Source organism: Heliangelus exortis, chromosome 11 (assembly GCF_036169615.1).
Source record: "Heliangelus exortis chromosome 11, bHelExo1.hap1, whole genome shotgun sequence".
Lineage (NCBI taxonomy): Eukaryota > Metazoa > Chordata > Aves > Apodiformes > Trochilidae > Heliangelus > Heliangelus exortis.
In genome coordinates, this window is record NC_092432.1 from 8,040,025 (window position 1) to 8,058,425 (window position 18,401).

Sequence of the window (18,401 nt, forward strand, 5' to 3'; positions counted from 1 at the left end):
CCGGGCGGGAATTTCGGGGTGGAGGTCGGAGGTGTCCGGCGGCAGCGCAGCGCCATGGCCCAGCGCATCCTGGCCCTGGCGGCCGAGGAGGCCCCGGAACGGCTCCAGGAGGCTGTGCAGAGCTTGGGGGAGGGCGAGGTGCGTGGTGTCCCGCGTTCTGAGCCCTTAGGGGAGGGGAGGATGCGCAGGAGGGCCCTGTTGGATGGGTGGGTGGGTGGAGGTGGGTGAAGCGCAGGTCTCAGCGTTTCCTTCTTTTCGCAGCTGGGCGAGATGGTGACAAGGCAGGCCCTGAAGGGGAGGGAGACGGGGGCTTTGCTAAGAGCGATCTTCAAAGGTGAGTTGCGTTTTGGGAGAGTGGGGTTGGGAGGGGGGCGGTGTTCCCAGCCCCGCTGATTGCCACGGGTGGGTTCCGGGTGGGTGGTGTCAGTGGTCAGCAGCACAGAGAAGTGTCACTGTGGGTAGGAACCAGCCAGTCAGGGAAACGGGACGCATAAAAGTAGACAGGGGACACATGAAACCCGACGTAATTCATCTGTCATACGTGGGCTTTACCTTTGGGTACCTTGGGGTAGACCTGAGCTGGACAGCTGAGACTTAATTGCCAAGCTGGTTCTTCTCAGCTTTTTGACAGTTCCTGGTCTCTGGCAGCAGGTTGAGTGAAGCACAGGGTGCCATATCAGGGCTGAGTGCTTCGGCTGTTTTGTCCAAGAGATTCTCATTTCCTGTGCTCTGCTTTTATCTGATTTGCCAGACAGATTAAAAAAACACAGGGAGTTGCAATCAGGTGATGGTTTAGCCGTGCTAGTTTCCTGTTGTTCAGCAACTTGTTACTTACATGCTTTTTCCCCCTGAATTCTTTATTTGTTGTCTTTCTTTTCTCAATTTAAGGCTCCCCTTGCTCCCAGCAAAGTGGTGTTCTCAGGAGGCTTCAGGTTTACAAGCACTGTATCCCCCTTGTGGAGTCAGGGGACCTGCATTTGAGCAAGGTGTCTGAAATCATAGGACTGCTAATGCTGGAGGTAGAAGCTCATTTGGGTTGGCTTTTCTGGGGTCTGCTGGGTATAGTTTCTTATGTAGATGGAGATACTTCTGAAGGCCTCCAAGGGAAGCGATTTGTTTCCTTTCCACAGATCTGCCCTGGTGTTGGAATTTGCTGTGTTGTGTGAGTGTGGTTATCTTTGGGTATTTAGACTTAAAACTCCAAACCTGTAATTCCATCAGCTTGATTTACTGCTCTGTTCTGTAAAGGACTGTATGAAATAGAGTTCTGTGGCATGAATTCTCCTTTTAGGGGAACATTCACTGTAAGAGTTGTCATCCTTTGCTGGGTTTTGGTGGTGATTTGAACATTTAGAAGGGATTTTCCTGTGCAGCCCCTCAGGGCTCTTTTACATTGTATCTTCTCCCAGGCTCGCCAGCTGCCCAGCCATGCCTTGGCTGAGCTGGCCACCCTCTTTGTTGATGTTATTAAAGGTGGCAATCTGGCTAATGGGAAGTCCTTGGAGCTGTTCTCCACGGTTCTCACTTCACTGGCCAGTTCGAAGGAGAGCCTGGCTTATGGGCAAGGTAACCCCCCTCAGTTCCTTCTCCCCAGCCTGTCCTCCCTGCCCCTGGAATCATCTCTTAAAAGACACTGGCTTTTTCAGGTGAACTGAATGGGGAGGAGTTTAAGAAACAGCTGATAAATACCCTCTGCTCCAGCAAGTATGTACATATCTGCCATGATGTGGTGAAATAGCATGCTTCATGTTGTGCTCTGAAAAAAAACATCATGATGAGCTGTATGTCTCTGTGTGTGCCCTGTTTGATTATCTTGGAACCTGTGGTAGCATGTCCTACCTCTGGGAAGGCAAGGGAACACCCTGGTCCCCCATCTTGCCAATAAAGATGCACTAACTGGTCTCAAGAAGTGCTTGTTTTTACGCCCTTCTTGGTGCTTGTTATTGTGGGGACTGGGGGAGTTCAGAACCATGATAAGTCTGTGTGGCTGGGGTGACAGTGGTGATTTCTGGTGGAAATCTGGCTTCTACTATCAGAAGATAACAGGGAAGTGGTGATATTGAATAATTGTGTATGAGGAGGGAAGGGATAAGCAATAAATTCTGCTCATTTTCAATTTTCTGACATGTTCTTGTTTTACCAGGTGGGATCCTCAGTGTGCAATACACCTTGCCAACATGTTCAGGTAATTCTTTTTCCTTTCAACATCAGCACTGTGCTGTGACCATTTCTGTGTCCTGTTTCACATAATGTTTTGGCCAAGTACAAGTGGGAGGCCTGGCCATAGCTGAGCTGATGAACAACCACTCCAGATCCATTTGGATACAAAACACATCTGGGCAGGTGTGCCCCAAAGACTGGGCATGGCATTGTGGTTTTTATTCCATGATGAGTGAGCCTTGGCAAATTAACAGTGCATTAATGAACAAGCATAATATGGGGGAGATCCAAGCAGTGAAAGTTGAAGAGTATACTGGGATAGTAGGAGGGTATTGAGGGATCTGTGGCAACTGGTGAGGAGTTTGGGAGGACTCGCTGCCTGTCTGTAGTGCATTGGGACCCTTTATCTAGTTACATGTTTAATCTGCTGTGGGCTTCTTAAGAAAATCTGTGAAAATTATTAGGCTGCATGTTTCATTCAACAGGGATGTTCCACTGTCAGGAGAGGAGCTGCAGTTTGTGGTGGAAAAGGTCCTTAGGATGTTCTCCAAATTAGACCTGCAGGAAATTCCCCCTCTGGTCTATCAGCTGCTGCTGCTTTCTGCAAAGGTAAAAGCTCGTGGGAGTTGGCCTTCCCTAAGTGTAGGGGGATGGTCTGAAAGGCGGGGCTGTGCGGCGCTGCTGTATGCACAACCCCATGTTTTGACTGTTCAGAGTTACAAGGACACCCTGTCCTGGACGTTAGATTAGGAGAAGGCACAAAGTGAAAAACAAGTGGCTTCTACCCCTGCACCAATAGGATTTGCTTTTGCTGCGTGTGAATGGCACCGGGTGACCTGTAGCAGGTAGTTTTGGAGTGTGGTGGAGGGGGGCGTGACTACTGTAACAGTATATAGGTGGTTTTTATACATATTAAAAGCCCTTTTTTTCTGAAAGCATCGACTATACCTCTGTGAGGACTCATCTTCGACTTCCGTGCTGAACCGCTAAGGTCACCACCTCTCGCAACACCTAAGCATGTACCATGATAAAATAATAGGTACAGGCTGAGCTACAGGCTCAGTTTTGGCAGGGATTGTGATTGTTTCCAAACTGCTGTGGTGAGTAGGACACAGTAGGACATCAGTACGTTGTTTGGTTTGGTTTTTTTTCTCTAAGTCCCTCTAGCCTGAAGAAGCTGAATGTTCAGAGGAAGATACAATCTTGATCTTTGTGGGGGAAGAAGGAAATCTTTTGGGAATTAAGGGATGAGCACAGACCTAGCAGACAGCAGAGAGGACTGGGGATTTTCAGTGTTATAAAGTGTGGTTTTACTCACTCTCTGTGGTCTACGTGCTGTAATGATAGCTTATGCACTGTGATTGTCTTTGGATTGTAAACTGACTTGTACTGGAAATGTCTCATTTATTGTGCTGTTCCTGCAAGCAGAGGCTGCCAGTGACATCTCTCCCTTTGACAGGGTGATCTGGCTCTTTTGCTTGCTTCATTTATGGCTGAGTCAATGCCAGAATGATCCAGTCAAGACAAATTACATGTGTGTTATAAGAGGTCATTTGAGACCACTGGCCAAAATGTGGTGACAGATTTAAGCCTAGGAGTTTGAAAGTTCCCTTGATTGTTTATTACAATTCCTCTCTAATTAATAATAACTTCAAACCAAACTAAACAAACAAAACCAACAAAGAAACAAACCAAAAAGCTGAGAGCTTCAGCTTCTTCCAGCTCTTCAATAAATAAGTGCAGTCAAAAGAAATATGCAAAGTAAATCAGAGTCACTTTAGCTGGAAATCAGCTGCACAGGAGTCTCTTCTCCCATCTCAGTGATTTAAGAAGGGAAATGACATTTGTAATTGGTGTGGGAATAGAGTGTAGTTCTCTGGGATACTAGAGACCTGGCAGTAGCTTAATGTAATGTCTTGCCTTGCAGGGCAGTAAGAAGTCTGTTTTAGAAGGAATCATCAGTTTTTTCAATCAGTTGGATAAGAGACAGAAGGAAGAACAGAAGGTTCCACAGTAAGTTCTTTCTGTGTCTTCCCCTTTCTTTACTGCCTGAATATTTGTAGTCACCTTGGTCCAGCCTTGTGCTCCTTCAGTGTAAACTATCAAACTTTGTGCAAGTCTTCCTTAATGCATAAGAAATGATTTATGCATTGGATGGCTTGTTTTTGTTTTTCTGATAAATCTTACAGGTCAGTGGACCTCGAGGTAGCCACAACACCTCTAGACCAGCTTCGCCATGTGGAAGGCACTGTTATTCTCCATATTGTTTCTGTTATCAACCTGGATCAGGACCTAGGAGAAGAGCTAATCAGGCATCTAAAGGTACAACTAAGATGGAACAGGCACTGTTCTGGAAGGTGTTGAAGCAGGGTTTTAAAAATCATCTTAATTGCTTATCTTTAGAAAGGATTTAATAATTTTTATGGTCACAGTCCCATTCACTTTGGCAAGTGCTATGATATGTTTGAAGAGACATTTCTTTCTCTGCCACAACAGCAGTGTGATATGGGCCTGACAGCTTCCCCAGGCTTGCTGTGTTCTGCAGCTGAAGATCACAGGCGTTCTGACTGTTCCTTGCTGTTTTCCAGGCTGAGCAACAGAAGGACCCTGCTAAAGCCCTGTGTCCCTTCAGTGTGGCACTTTTGCTGTCAGTTGCAGTTAAACACAGACTGCAGGAGCAGGTATGTGGGTGATAAGTTTGCAGAGAACTTCCATGGGGATGGACACTGCACTTCTTGTAAAGGAGAAGGGTGCATGGTTAAGTCATAGTTCCACCAGAATTAGACTTGAAATTGTCTCAGGATGCTCGTGGGGAGGCAGTTAAATCATTGGTATGCCATGGTTTACTGAACACTGTAAAATAGCAACGTCAGAATTTGCCAGATTTGTGGTTCCTGTGGGCTGGTATTGTGGGGTGAGAAGAAAAGCCATGTCATTTTTTTGTTTGTTTTAATACTTTGGCTCTGTGGTGGCCACCTGGCAGTGAATTACCCTCCTTGAGGCACTTAATAAGGCTGGTGTATTTGTCCTGAGAAAGAGGTTAAGATTTTTGGCAAGCTGTACTGAAACCTGTGCTCTGGCTGGTGACCTTACTGGAATATACCCAAGACGATACAGGTCCCATTTCAAAGATAATTTCCTCACACTCAGTGATTTCATGTTCCAGATATTTGATTTGTTAAAAACATCAATCACAAGAAGCTGCAAGGACCTGCAGTTACTTCAGGCCTCCAAGTTTCTACAGGATTTGTTTCCTCAACAATATGATGTAACTGCTGTAATTCTGGAAGTGGTGCAAAATAGGTAAGTTGTTGCCATGTGCTGCAGAACTCTGTGAGCTTTCGGAGAGGGAGAGTTTCAGCCTTGCTAGAGTGCTGTGGGATTCTAAGTAGTGCTGACCAGGTGCTGGCAGGGAACAGTGTCGAAATCCAGAAATTTTATGCCAGTTTTACACTAGTGAATTTAAAAGAAGCAAACCAACAAAATGCAGTTGTATAAATCTACCCCCTCTACCTCAGATCTCAGCATCTAGTGGTACAAAGGACTAAACTGCTCAGCACCCTGTTTCTTACTGGGAAAGCAGCTGATAGCATGAGTCATGGTGCCAGCTGTAGTTTGTGTTTTGATCAAGGGTTAAGTGATGTGTTCACTATTTTTATCCCTCACATGGTTAGTCCGTTCAGCATCCTATGGGATATGTCTGACCTATCACCAGCTGTCCTTCAGTTTGATGCCAGGCATTCTTTTGTCTTCTTCCCTGACTTAAAGATTTCAGGGTCAGTAGGGTGTTTGTGCATCCTGTCTGTAGCCTACAGCCATGTTCAGATCACACCTGAGTGCACATCATTCCCTGTAGTGAGGAAACCTTTGGGCTGGAAGGAGAGTCTGATGGTTGGAGAACCAGGACTGCAGGAAGTGTTGTGCTGAGCACCTATCCCTCAGGCTAGAGACAGTCATGGGATTATGAGGAATGTCATCTTCCCTGGTGGGATCAAGCATCTCACTGCTGCTTTGGACCCTGGAATGACTGCCAGAGAGTTTCCTTTAGACTGCTCTGTTCTAAACCTTTTCTGTGACTAAGTTGTTTCTTTCCTGGTCTGTTTTAATGTTTTCCCCAGTGCATTTGGCTGGGACCATGTTACTCAGGGCCTGGTGGACCTTGGCTTCAGTTTAATGGAATCATATGAACCAAAAAAGCCCTTTGGAGGAAAAGCTTCTGATACCAGTTATGGTCTTTCAAAAATTCCAGCCCAGCAGGCTTGCAAACTGGGAGCAAGTATCCTGCTGGAAACATTTAAGGTAGTGTATGTTTAGGAGAGGGTTGGGGGTTTTTTTTGAGTGTGAAGGTATTTTCTTATTCTCTCTTGGTAAATTGTGTCAAAACCTTGCCTGCTGTATCCATCATGAGTGTTTTACAAGCAGTGCTAGATTTAGTCTCTTATTTTCCCCTATCCAGTTGGAAGAGGCCATCCTCATAAAGACCTAACCCTAATCTGTTCCAGCTACCAGGATAAGTGTGTAATCCCTGTCACAGTTTCCAGGGAACTGTAGGGAAAGTAGAGAAAATCAGAGGTACAAAAGAAATCTGGCAGAGGTAGGATTGAAACAGCATCTTCACTAAAGTGAACCCGTGGTGTGCAAGTGTACACTATGTGTGTTTCTTGTGCTGGTGCTGATTGGACTGGGATGAAATCTGAATCTCTCTGTGTGAATTTAGTTGAAAAGGGCTTCTGGCAACCAGTCCCACCTTACCTGTCAACTCTGGATTTGCTTTGTACTGCACAATGCCTGTTCTCTGAAGTGCAGGAGTATCTTAAATTTATGTAGGTTTTGATTTTTAGTTATTGTCCTTTCTCATTTCAGGTTCACGAGCCCATCAAAAGTGATATTCTTGAGCAGGTCCTGAACAGAGTCCTCACAAAAGCAGCATCTCCTGTCAGCCACTTCATAGGTAACAGGAAAGAGAGAAATATGTCCTGCTCTGTGGACACTCAGAACATGTTTGGTCTGCTTCTCAGAATGAGTTCCTGCTAAAGTGACCTAAAGCTAAGAAAATCAGTTGTTCCTTCTCCTCTTACTGAGGTGTCAGCTGCATCATATTACCTTGCATTCATCTCAGGTGAAAAATATGTTTGCAGGCAGTTGCCATGGAACAGATGACGTACAGAAAGTTGGTATCCATCAGTCAGTAACTTGTTACACGTTCCTAACCTTGCCTTCCTCTTCGTCCTTGGGCAGGTGCTTGGGAGGCTCTGGGGCTGCGGAGCTGCCTGTGCCTCACCCTCTTCTCTTGTACCTCAGTGCCCTCTGGTGGGTGAGGCCCTGCAGCCGGGCTGACTGTTTCATAATTTGTGCCTGCAGCAGAGCTCAGCTTTTTGTTGCTCATCCTATGACGACCTCTCTGTGTAATGGAAGGGCTTTGATTATTCTGTAATTGTTAGCTTTATAGACATCTTTTACTTTCCCCCTTGGAAGCACTGCTTATTTTGTAATTTTATTTTTCAGACTTGCTGTCCAATATTGTTGTGTCTGCTCCTCTTGTACTTCAGACTTCATCCTCCAAAGTCATGGAGACCTTTGACAATTTGTCCTTTCTGCCCGTTGACACAGTGCAAGGGCTTCTCCGGGCAGTACAGGTAGGGCTTTGGATTTCAGCACAAATATCCTTGCTACTTTAGTTCCAGTGACAGCTCTAGGCAACAATTATATGCATGATCTAATAACCCTTCTTGTAAAATAAGCCTTCATGATCTGCTGTAGGTTGTTCAGTGTAGCATGGAACTGTTCTTCAAGCATGGATTTGCATGTGCCCTGGAGCAAAAACCATATGGTGTGGTCTGGCACAGTCCTGAAACTGCTCTGTGCTGACCTTTCATCTGGAAGATGCCCAGATGCTGCACAGTGTAGAAAACTCAGTGTACAGTATTTAGCTAAACAGCTGTAGCTGTCAGGTTGATTTTTCTCCTTCCAAACTCCATGTCAGTATTTCTCTTTGTTTCGCCCTGGTGTTAAACTTTTACCTACCTTATCCATTCCAGGAATAACAGTTCCTGTCCCAAACCCTTGCCCTGTGTCCTCACTTAACCTGCTAAGGTATCTCACTGCTACTGCTCTGTGCATTTAATTTTATACTGTTTGAAAATGTTTTGGTTCTCCTACTGTACTGATGACAGTATTGGAAATGCAGGGCCAGATGGGCCTGAGGAAGATGAGCTCATATGCCCCACAGGCTTGGCATTCCTTAGTGCTTTTCTCTCCAAAGCTTATCTTCCTTTCCAGCCTCTGCTCAAAGTCAGCATGTCAGTGAGGGACTCCCTGATCCTTGTTCTCCAAAAAGCTATCTTTTCCAGGTAAGATGAGATGGGGATGCTTTGAAAAGATTTTTACAACTCATTTATGTTTTTGGAGCAGAAGTATTTTTTTGTTTATTTTGGCTAAATGTCTTAGTATGTTCTTCCCATAACTCGATGGTGACACCCTTTAGCCTGGTACTGTAATATATTCACAGCTCTACTCTACTGAATCCCAGCTCCCAACTGAATGGGCTTTGAAAATTCAGAAAGCTGTTGGTACCTCCAAATAAGTAGGCAAAATTAAAACTGATTCCAACATGTGTCTACACTGCTGAGTGCTGAGTGCAGCACTTGGGTGCTAGGGAGATCTGGAAGGAACCACTGATCAAAATGCTGAGCTGCCACCTTCCCTCTGAGTCCTTACAATGAGGTAGAGAAGCAGACTTTTGTCTTGGTAATGCTTTGAGCAAACCATCCTGCTGTCTTCATAATGCTGTGATTGTAGCCTGGATTTACTTGGGCAGTGGCTGCCTGGTTGTGAATACAGAATTAGTAATTTAGGATTATTATTCAAGTCAAGGGACTTGATCTTGGGGAACACCCAGGGTTTTGGTGAGCAAAGCAGAACGCCAGCTTTTTGTGAGGAATTTTCCAGCTCTGAGAAGAGCTGTCTTACACTCTCCAGTTTTCAGGGGACATTTAATGCATGGGTCTTGGCCTGGGACTCTCCCTGAGTGTGAGCATTGCGAGAACAGAGAGAAAATTGAATTTTGTGAGAATGTAGAGTGAAGGATTTAAGACCAAGCTCTTAAATACTTGGGACTGTGCTGCTCTCTTGGAGAACACAGTTCCATTGGGCCCAGTCAGTTTGTATTTGTGGGCCTTTTTTCATCGATGAATTGATCTTGTGTTTACTTCTTAGGTTCTTGCTTCCAATTTTCCTTTTGCTTCTCTTCTCTTTCCCTGGCTCACAGGCAGCTTGATGCTCGTAAAGCAGCAGTTGCTGGCTTTTTGCTTCTGTTAAGGAATTTCAAGGTTCTGGGTAGCTTGTCCTCTTCCCAGTGCAGCCAGGTCATTGGTGCCACTCAGGTAAGTGCTGTTCTGCAGTCACTGGTGTGGAGATTGTATGAGACAATCTTGTGTCTAATATGCACTATTTAAAAAAACTTGTGAGTGGAGTGTTTCCACCAAATGGAAAAAAAACCCGAACACTTTAATAAAGATTAGTCCTGGAAGGAAAGCTTTGCAAAATACAAAGTGCAAGAAGAAGCTGTACGCAGTGGCAGTATTCTGGGGAGCGTTCACAGTGCTCCATGATGATGATGATGATGATAAAGAGCCTGGCAGCAAACTAAGGACTATTTCAGTGGTTGTTCAGGAGCTGGGCCCCTTATCACCTTGTTTTGGTGCTGTGATATTTGACAATTGTAACCAGTATAACATGACTAATATTCCCTCTCAGGTCCAGGCAGATGTTCATGCCTGCTATAATTCTGCAGCTAATGAGGCCTTCTGCCTTGAAATCCTGGGCAGCCTGAGGCGATGTCTGAGCCAGCAAGCGGATGTTCGACTCATGTTATACGAGGTAAACGTGGGTTCTTCAATCTCCTTTTAAACAGCCACTTCTGTAATCTGGTTGTACTGTAGCCCCAGGTAAATAATGATCACATTATTGTGGGAAACAACCTATCAGTTCAGTTATGTTCTTCATGGGACATATGTACCAAGGACTGTATTTTTTTTTTTTTTCCAATCCTGCTTCTTTTTATTTTGGACTATTGTAAGGCCAGAGACACGCTGATGTATCATCCTCATCTCATGGATTGTTTAAGAGCAGAAACGCACCAATGTTTCTCTTTCTGTGGTGTGGCCTGGGAAATGGGAAGCATGTTTGGTGCACAGTGAAAAGAAATGCTATAGGATGCATCAGATGGATGCAGAGTTGCTGAGAGTTAATGAAGGGCCCCAAAGAAAAACCCTGACTGGAGAGTATGTAAAAACTTCTTTAGAGACTGAATCAGGGATTTATCTTTTCTTCTCTTCCTTTTGCAAGTTTCTATAAAGGTTTGTCTGTCCCTTAGATTTCTTGTGACAAATGGTCTTATCTAAAAAGCCACTTTGGGGTGCATATCTTAGCTCCCAAAGTAACCATGGGGTGCCACCTTGAGGGGAAAGAAAACATTTAGGTCAGAGATTTTGTTTCCTTCTTGCCTTGATTGGACTGACTTTTGGTGAGCTGCAAGTTTTGTGTGTAACCATCACTGTTGCTAAAAGAGTTGTGCTTGCTTTATCCATCCACTGAGTTTTCTCAGTCTAAAGTATTTTTGTCTCCTACAGTTTTCCCACTGTCTTGTTTTGCCTTTGAAGCAGGATTTCACAGTTTGAAGTTGGATCTAGTGCTAGTGTTAAATAGCAGTGAAAGTCACTCTGGGCTTGATGCCATTGCTGCTAGGGAGATCTAGCTTGTGAGAGGGCCCTGTGAGGAAATTCATACTCTTTCTGATTCATACCTTCTTTTTGTGGTGCCTTTGCTTTGCCAGGTATGGGGTTTTACACTGAGCACATTGTTACTTCCTCATGGTTCCTTGTGGTGCCAAAGGGTGGTTGCTGTCTTATGATGCCAACTTATGCATGTGGTTAATTTTATTTTTTTTTAAGTTGTTGTGTGAGTCAACTTGTCCTTCCTTCCTGTCTTCAGGGTTTTTATGATGTCCTTCGCAGGAACTCCCAGCTGGCCAGCTCTATAATGGAAACACTCTTGTCCCAGGTAAAGGACTGCTACATGGCTGTAGATGACTCTTAAGATGATGCGCTGCAACCAGCATAGCAAGCAGTTCAGGTTAAATATTGGGAAAATAGTTCTCCCTTACAATGGAAACATCTTTTAAGTGCTGCGGCACTTCCCTAAGGAGCTGTTCAAATCCCTGCTATGTTGAGAGAGCAGACTGGGAAACATTTGGAGACTTGTTCATATTCTGTCACAGGGCAAAAGACAAAAGATGTCATGGAGCCCTTTCCAACCCTTCAGTTCTGAGATGCTGTGAGAAGTGTGATGCCCAGAGAAGTGCTTTGTGTGCTCCCTGTTCCTTAGCAGTGCACAGCAGTCACCCTCCCATACTTCCCCAAGGATGTGTGCTGACACAGTAATTATTATTGTGTCCTCCCACCAGAAGAATACCCAAGTCCATGTAAGATCTGGGAGGATTAACTCATCCCCCAACAGTGTTGCTCATGGCAACAAGACAATCACATTTCCTCAATCCATTGGACAGGCTGTGCTTTATTTGAGACAAGTAATTTTCTTCCCTTTAATTATCCGTAGAGTTCATGCTGACTAATTCCAGCTTTCCCATGACAGTATAGAGTCTGAGAAGGGAACCAGAACAGCCAAGGCAGCTTTTGGGAAGAGAGCAGAGGGTGCTTAATGAGAACTTCATGTAAATGCATAAAATTATAACATCATTACATATATAACTTTCCCTATTTGGTTCTGATCCTGTATCAGTAGTTGAAACGTATCTCTTTCCAGTGCTGTGCCAAAAAGCCCAGAATTGATGCAGTCAGGGTCTGTCATGGATTTCTTTTAGTCACAAGGAGTAGCCTCCATTACTGCCTGCACCCCTAGGCCAGGAAGCTGGGTGCCACAGCAGGGCCAGGTGTGATGGGCAGAGGTGATGGGCAGCAGAAGCAGTTACTGTTCCTCACTGTGTAAAGGATGGGCACACAGCAGGTGATCTTGCATGTTGAGGTAATACAAGAGCAAGTGGTCAGGTAAACTTGTTTGAGGGCAGTGACATGTCCTGGCTGAGAGGTACATAAGGAACTCAAGAATAGATTTTAATTACTAACAGAGCAGATGATGTGGCTCATGAATGTGTACAGTCCCATAATTATACTGTCAGTTTTTGCTCTGTAGAGTGGAATACAAAGATTATCGTATTCTGTTTTAAAACAACCTAAGAGGCTCAGTTACCAAGTAACTGGTTATTTTTATTCCTTGTTTTCTGTGACAGATAAAGCAATATTACTTGCCCCAGCCAGACCTCCTGCCTCCACTGAAACTAGAGGGATGTATTATGGCTCAAGGAGATCAAATCTTTCTGCAAGAACCACTGGTAAGAGCAAAAACCTCTGGGTGGCCACAGCTGCAATCTCATCTGTTCCGTAGCAATTTAGTTGTGCTGCTATGTGAGCTCAATACCTTGTATATCTTCAGCCTCTTGTAGCTTGGAGCAATTCTTTTAATGACAATAGAGCTGGGCATCTCACCTCTGCCACAGGCTATCTACTAGAGCTCTGCTAGCATAGTGGTTTAGGGGCCCTGTGTGAAAAATGTTGAGCTAACCCTGGGTGGTTTTTCCCTCTTTCAGCTTAATTCCACATAAAATAGTTGGGCAGTGTGTGTGTAGCAGGGGAAAGAATCTCCCATTTGGTTTTGCACCTTTGAAATTGTTTAAGTTGAGACCTTAATGATTCATTGGATTTCTGAGAGAACAAATTCAAATTAATCACTTTGTTTTCCCATAAGGAAGCTTCCATGCTGGGCTGCAGTAGCACACCCAGGAAGTGAGCAAACACTTCAGCTAGAGTGAGAGCCCTTTTAGAATTTCCCTTTCCATCTCCTTCAGAAGCTGAGGTAGCTGAACTGAGGAAGCAGTGGGAGCTAAGTTTTCACAACCTGAATAGACAATGTAGTCTGAAGCTAGGACTGAGTGTGTAGAATTATGGATCCCCTTATTCTAGGAGATCCTTGAGGCTTATCCTTGAGGCTTATCCTTGAGACTCACGTGAACCTCTGAAGGCAGGTAGGGCTCTTTCATCCAACTGGAGCAGTCTGGCCTGTGTTCACTTCTGCTGAGTGTGAGTGTGTGGCTTCTTCCTTCAGGCCCATCTGCTCTGCTGTATCCAGCACTGCCTTGCCTGGTATAAGAACACCGTGCATCTGTGCCAAGGAGCTGAAAGTGACGATGAGGAGGAGGAGGATGTGGGATTTGAGCAAAACTTTGAAGACTTGCTAGAATCTGTCACACGACGAATGATCAAGAGCGAGTTGGAAGACTTTGAACTGGTAAATCAGATTTTCATTTTGACTCAGTTGAAAAAGACACTGAATTCTTGTCAGGTTTTGTTAAGATTTTTTCACTTGGTTCTTTTACCTCTTAGGATAAGTCGGCAGATTTTTCTGTGTCATCTGGTGTTGGTGTAAAGAATAACATCTATGCTATCCAGGTGATGGGAATTTGTGAGGTCCTGATTGAGTACAATTTCAACATAGGGAATTTCAGGTAAAATGTCAAATCTTTCCCTCCAGCACTTGATGTGCTATCCTGTACCTCACTCTTTGGAGTACAGGCTCATTGCAAGCACAAGGTAATAGTGCCAACACAGAATCAGATTGATGTTTTCTGAGTATGTGTGCCTTGTGGCATAGACATTCACAGAGCCTTGGGGAGTGTCTTCCTTTTGTATGTCATGTGTTGTGGGAGAGATGCTGTGACATTTTGGAGAAGAGCAGGTCAAGGAGGACTGGATGAGGTGTCAGGGAGGCGGGGAGATGTCATGTGTCAAGGTTTTATCATTTAGAAAGTGTCATTGTGTAGTTTGGGAACTGAAGCTTCAAATGGGAAACTATAAGACTGGATTTTCTCAGTTAATACTTTCTACTACTTTATTGCAGTAAGAACAAGTTTGAGGATGTCCTTGGCTTGTTTACATGTTACAACAAACTCTCTGAAATCCTGAAGGAGAAAGCTGGAAAGAACAAATCTACCTTGGGCAACAAAACTGCACGGAGCTTCCTGTCTATGGGTTTTGTATCTACTCTGCTCACAGCTCTGTTCAGGTGAGAGGCTGTCACACCTGGAGTAGCTCCAAGGTCTGTTCATAAGCTGCTTTGGAGGTGCCTGCATGCTAGCTGCCTTGTGCACTGCATGCACCATGCAGGCAGTTTCCTTTCTGTACAAAGCATGCATGGTAACAGCGCTTGCTGGTCTGGAGAGCATCATAGTCCAGGCATGAACCATAGCTGTGCAACTCTTGGTATTGGAAAATCAGCTTTCCTGGACCTTGCTTATGACTTGTAAGACCTTAAGGAGTCTCTGCTCTTCCAGTCCTGGGCCATTCCCCAGACAACAAACTTGAGTGTTTGAGTTCCAGTCCTCTATGGAGCAGAGCCAGACATTGATTCAAACCGTGTCTGTTACTGTATGAAAGGCTGGTGGAGCTCTATCCCCTGCATGTTCACTACAAGCTACCAAAACAAAGGGTCTTTCCCTTTGTAAATGGATGTTTATATTTTTTCAGTGCATCCTCAGTTCTCTGACAGTGCTCTTGACTCTTCAGGGACAATGCCCAAAGCCATGAGGAGAGCTTGGCAGTTCTGCGCTCCAGCATGGAGTTCCTGCGCTATGCTGTCAGTGTAGCTCTGCAGAAGGTGCAGCAGCTGGAGGAGACAGGACAAACTGATGGACCAGATGGACAAAATCCTGAGAAAGTGTTTCAGAACCTCTGCAAAATCACACGGTGAGTCAATGTAGCACGTGAAGACATTAGACCTAAAAATGAAGCAGCGCCTTCCAAGGATTTCTGATTCTCAGGTAGGGTTTTGAAAGAAGAGTGCAGACTGTAACTGTTTCAGTTATTATTACTGGGTTGAGATCATTGCCTTTCTTTGCTCCTGAGAAATCAAGTGGAGGCACTACTGTTTCTGTGCCAGAGTGAATAATAGAGCTCTAATAACAGTACTTGGCCTGAAAGAACCAAATGCCATCAAACTCTCATTTTCAGCCTCTTTCTGACTTGGTTCATCACTCATTGTCACAGAGGAGGTAGGACGTGGATTCTTAAGGCCTCTGGGTTGCAATTAAGTTAAAACTCACTTCTAGCTACAGTATAAAACAGATGTAAGAGGGACACAAGCTTTAGAAAACATTTGGTTACGACTTTTGCAAGATGCTTGACGACATTCATGCATCTAACCCTTTGGAAATCCAGGAATGTTAAGTATCTAAATGTCTTTTGTGATCTAGGTCATATCTGCATGGGGTCTCTTCAGACCCCAGTCAGCAGAGAGCACAAAATGCAAATTACCCTGCCATGAATAATGCCTGTTTTGTGTCTCGCCCCAAATAATTGAGGCTATTTTTCTTGCAGTCATTAGGACTACATGTGAGTTACATGTTTTGTGTGATTGGACATTGAAATAGAATAAGATCATCTGTGCAGGCGACAGAACTAATGAGAAGAAAGGAGAGGGAACAAAAAAGGAAATAAGTGGGCTTAGGGGAGCAGGAAAAAGATGTTTGTCTACAAATAGAAGTTCCTTTTGGGACGAACAACTTTGCTTTCTTGAAAGCTTTTCACTTTGCTTTGCCTGCCTTTACCTTTCTGATTTTATTTATATAGAGCCCTATAGAGATATCTGACATTTCACAGATTCACAATGCCAAGAGTAAAGCACTTTCGTCACTGGTATATTTGATGCCAGTGGTCAGTATTTGGGTAACCTGAGACTGAAGAAAAGCCAGGTGGAAGAAATGAGTGTATAAGTGTGGACTTGAAATGGGATTGGAAGGTCCCTTGGCACCTGCAAATGATTAAATTACTTAGCTGTGCAGTAAGAATGCAGTAGCTGACACTGAAACAAGATCTTAAAAATGGATCTCTTCTCCCTCCGCTTTCCTATAGGAAAAAACCCCTTCCGATTTAGTTATATTAAAAATACAGTCCTAAGAGCAAAATGTGATTAGCTCTGTTCTAGTTCTTGCACTGTGCAGCCAGCTTTACTGGAGCATGTGATGTTAACTCATCTCCCATCCCCTAGGGTCCTGCTTTGGAGGTACACTTCAATTCCCACTGTTGTTGAGGAGTCAGGGAAGAAGAAGGGCAAAACCATTTCACTTCTGTGCCTGGAAGGTTTGCTGCGGATTTTCAACGCGGTGCAGCAGCTGTATGCTGCCAGGATACCCCAGTTTCTACAAGCCCTGGGTAGGCACATGGTACAATTTTGGTCTGGTTTTCAGGCTTTGTGTTCCAGCCCATGTGTGAGCAATTAGGGAATTGGTGACCTTTATCCATAAGTAGAGAGAGAGGGATCTGGTCCTTGCCTCTCAGTAACAAGGTGAGTTTAGCAGCAAGGATTTTCAGGGCAGAGGCAAGCTCCAGAGATATCTTTACCTGCTTTTATATAGCTCTCAGTCTGTCAGCAGAGGATAGTTTGGGTCTGATATAGCACTTGTCTATTTGAAGTTTGCCTTTAACACATTTTTGTGCTCACCACAGTTTTTGCAGTCTGTATGCCTCCTCTAGCTGTGAGCAGTTGCAGTCTTTCCCACTTTTGGAAATAAATCCTGTATTCTGCTCTTGGCATTTAGCTTTTTTCTGCATCTCTCTTTCCATGCCAGATATTACTGATGGTGACGCAGAAGAAACGGATATTAATGTCACAGAGAAAGCCTTCTTCCAGATCCGACAGTTTCAGGTAAGGACCACTGTGTGCTGCAAATGTTCCAAAGCTCTGGTAGTTCTGGCATAAAACACTGCCAGCTCTCTGTTATTCGACCACAGGATTGAGTTATGTGATAGTCAATGTGACACTGATTCACTGACAGTTCAGAAAAGTTTATTATCCCTAAGGAAAGCTTCTTAAGGACACTGTGCAGAGCTGGATTGAAGCACACGTGTATTTTACAGAGCTATAATGTCCTTCAGTGCAGCATAAACTTACCTGAGTATTGTAAAAGTCACACTGAATCCTATGTGGGCCTTTGTGCAAGCTTTCCTAACAAAATCCAGCACTTGCTCTTTAGAAGAATCTTCTCTCTGTCTTTGTCATTCTCCTTGTTGTTGATTTCTTTATTTGCCACAGCTTCTGATTATTTACTTCTTAAAATGGTCCTGCAACAAGCATACACACTCTTTCTTTCCCATGATCAGAGGTCTCTGGTGAACCAGTTCAGCAGTTCTGAAGATGACTTCAATGCCAAAGAAACACAGTTGCTCATCACAGTTCTCTCCACTTTGTCTAAACTCCTGGATCCAGCCTCTCAGCAGGTACTCCACAACCTTGGTGGGCTGGCAAGAATGTGTGTGGTAGCCATAGGTGTGGGAGGAAGATTATCAGACTGGGCTGACATCTGAGGCCTTTGCCATGTGTGCATGTTCTTCTCCTGCAGACCACCCCATGGCAGAGTGACCGCAGATGTCTGCAAGGACAGCTAGGAACAAGTTGTCTTCCCACCCCACTTCTGCATTTTCTGACCCTGCCCTTAGGCACCTGGAGTCTGAATGACTTGTTCTCCTGAACAGGGACTCCTAACAGAACCTGGATGTGGGATGGCTTCCACGTGGGATTAGAGCCAGAAAAGGGGCAGCCAGTCCAAACTGGCTGAATGCCCAATTCCTTCCATGCTAGGAGGCATTTTCTAAAGTGGGCTAGAGGTGCACTACTTTCACAAGCTAGAGACTGTACCTAAAGTGTGCCAGAAGTCTGGAGTCATCATTTACCTTAAATTAAATGGAGCTGTTACCCTGTCCAAGGGAGTGTACAGCCATTCCCCTGTCCTGGATCTCAGCTTTTCACTTGTTAGTACTTTAAATGTCCTTATGGAGCTTCAGAGACTATAACTTTCTGTCAGAAGGGGACTTTACTGATCTCCACTTTCTGTTTTATTTTGGTTTTGTGGTTTTTTTTGTTGTGGGTTTTTTTTTTTTAATAATTATTAGGTTTATGCTTTGAATTCTGTTTCAAAGCCATAATACTTGCTCCCCTTTTGTGCAGTTCCTTCAGTTCCTGACTTGGACAGTCAAAATTTGCAAAGAAAATGCTCTTGGTAAGTAAGCTTTGGGGAGCATGTTTAGATGTGGTGTACCAAGTCCAATATTAGACCCTGAGGTTCTCTGCTGTTGTCTGTCCTTTTTTTTTAGCTCTTTGTTGCAGATATATTTAGG

At 44.4% G+C, this 18,401-nt stretch overlaps 1 protein-coding gene across 2 annotated transcripts in view; it reads left to right on the plus strand.

The window, feature by feature from the left end:
• Positions 1-18,401, plus strand: part of FANCI (FA complementation group I) — a 24,624-nt gene continuing 6,223 nt past the window's right edge. For both annotated transcript variants that reach the window (XM_071754325.1, XM_071754326.1), the window contains exons 1-27: positions 1-138; positions 262-334; positions 889-1,019; positions 1,410-1,566; positions 1,647-1,704; positions 2,144-2,185; positions 2,646-2,769; positions 4,088-4,173; positions 4,350-4,482; positions 4,749-4,841; positions 5,327-5,463; positions 6,279-6,459; positions 7,024-7,111; positions 7,666-7,796; positions 8,440-8,510; positions 9,428-9,542; positions 9,916-10,038; positions 11,152-11,220; positions 12,467-12,568; positions 13,339-13,521; positions 13,617-13,738; positions 14,131-14,295; positions 14,796-14,975; positions 16,276-16,439; positions 16,856-16,932; positions 17,388-17,504; positions 18,232-18,283. In XM_071754325.1, the coding sequence (XP_071610426.1) occupies positions 55-138; positions 262-334; positions 889-1,019; positions 1,410-1,566; positions 1,647-1,704; positions 2,144-2,185; positions 2,646-2,769; positions 4,088-4,173; positions 4,350-4,482; positions 4,749-4,841; positions 5,327-5,463; positions 6,279-6,459; positions 7,024-7,111; positions 7,666-7,796; positions 8,440-8,510; positions 9,428-9,542; positions 9,916-10,038; positions 11,152-11,220; positions 12,467-12,568; positions 13,339-13,521; positions 13,617-13,738; positions 14,131-14,295; positions 14,796-14,975; positions 16,276-16,439; positions 16,856-16,932; positions 17,388-17,504; positions 18,232-18,283 (3,058 nt within the window). In that variant the 5' untranslated portion in view covers positions 1-54. The remainder of the gene's footprint in view (positions 139-261; positions 335-888; positions 1,020-1,409; positions 1,567-1,646; positions 1,705-2,143; positions 2,186-2,645; positions 2,770-4,087; positions 4,174-4,349; positions 4,483-4,748; positions 4,842-5,326; positions 5,464-6,278; positions 6,460-7,023; positions 7,112-7,665; positions 7,797-8,439; positions 8,511-9,427; positions 9,543-9,915; positions 10,039-11,151; positions 11,221-12,466; positions 12,569-13,338; positions 13,522-13,616; positions 13,739-14,130; positions 14,296-14,795; positions 14,976-16,275; positions 16,440-16,855; positions 16,933-17,387; positions 17,505-18,231; positions 18,284-18,401) is intronic.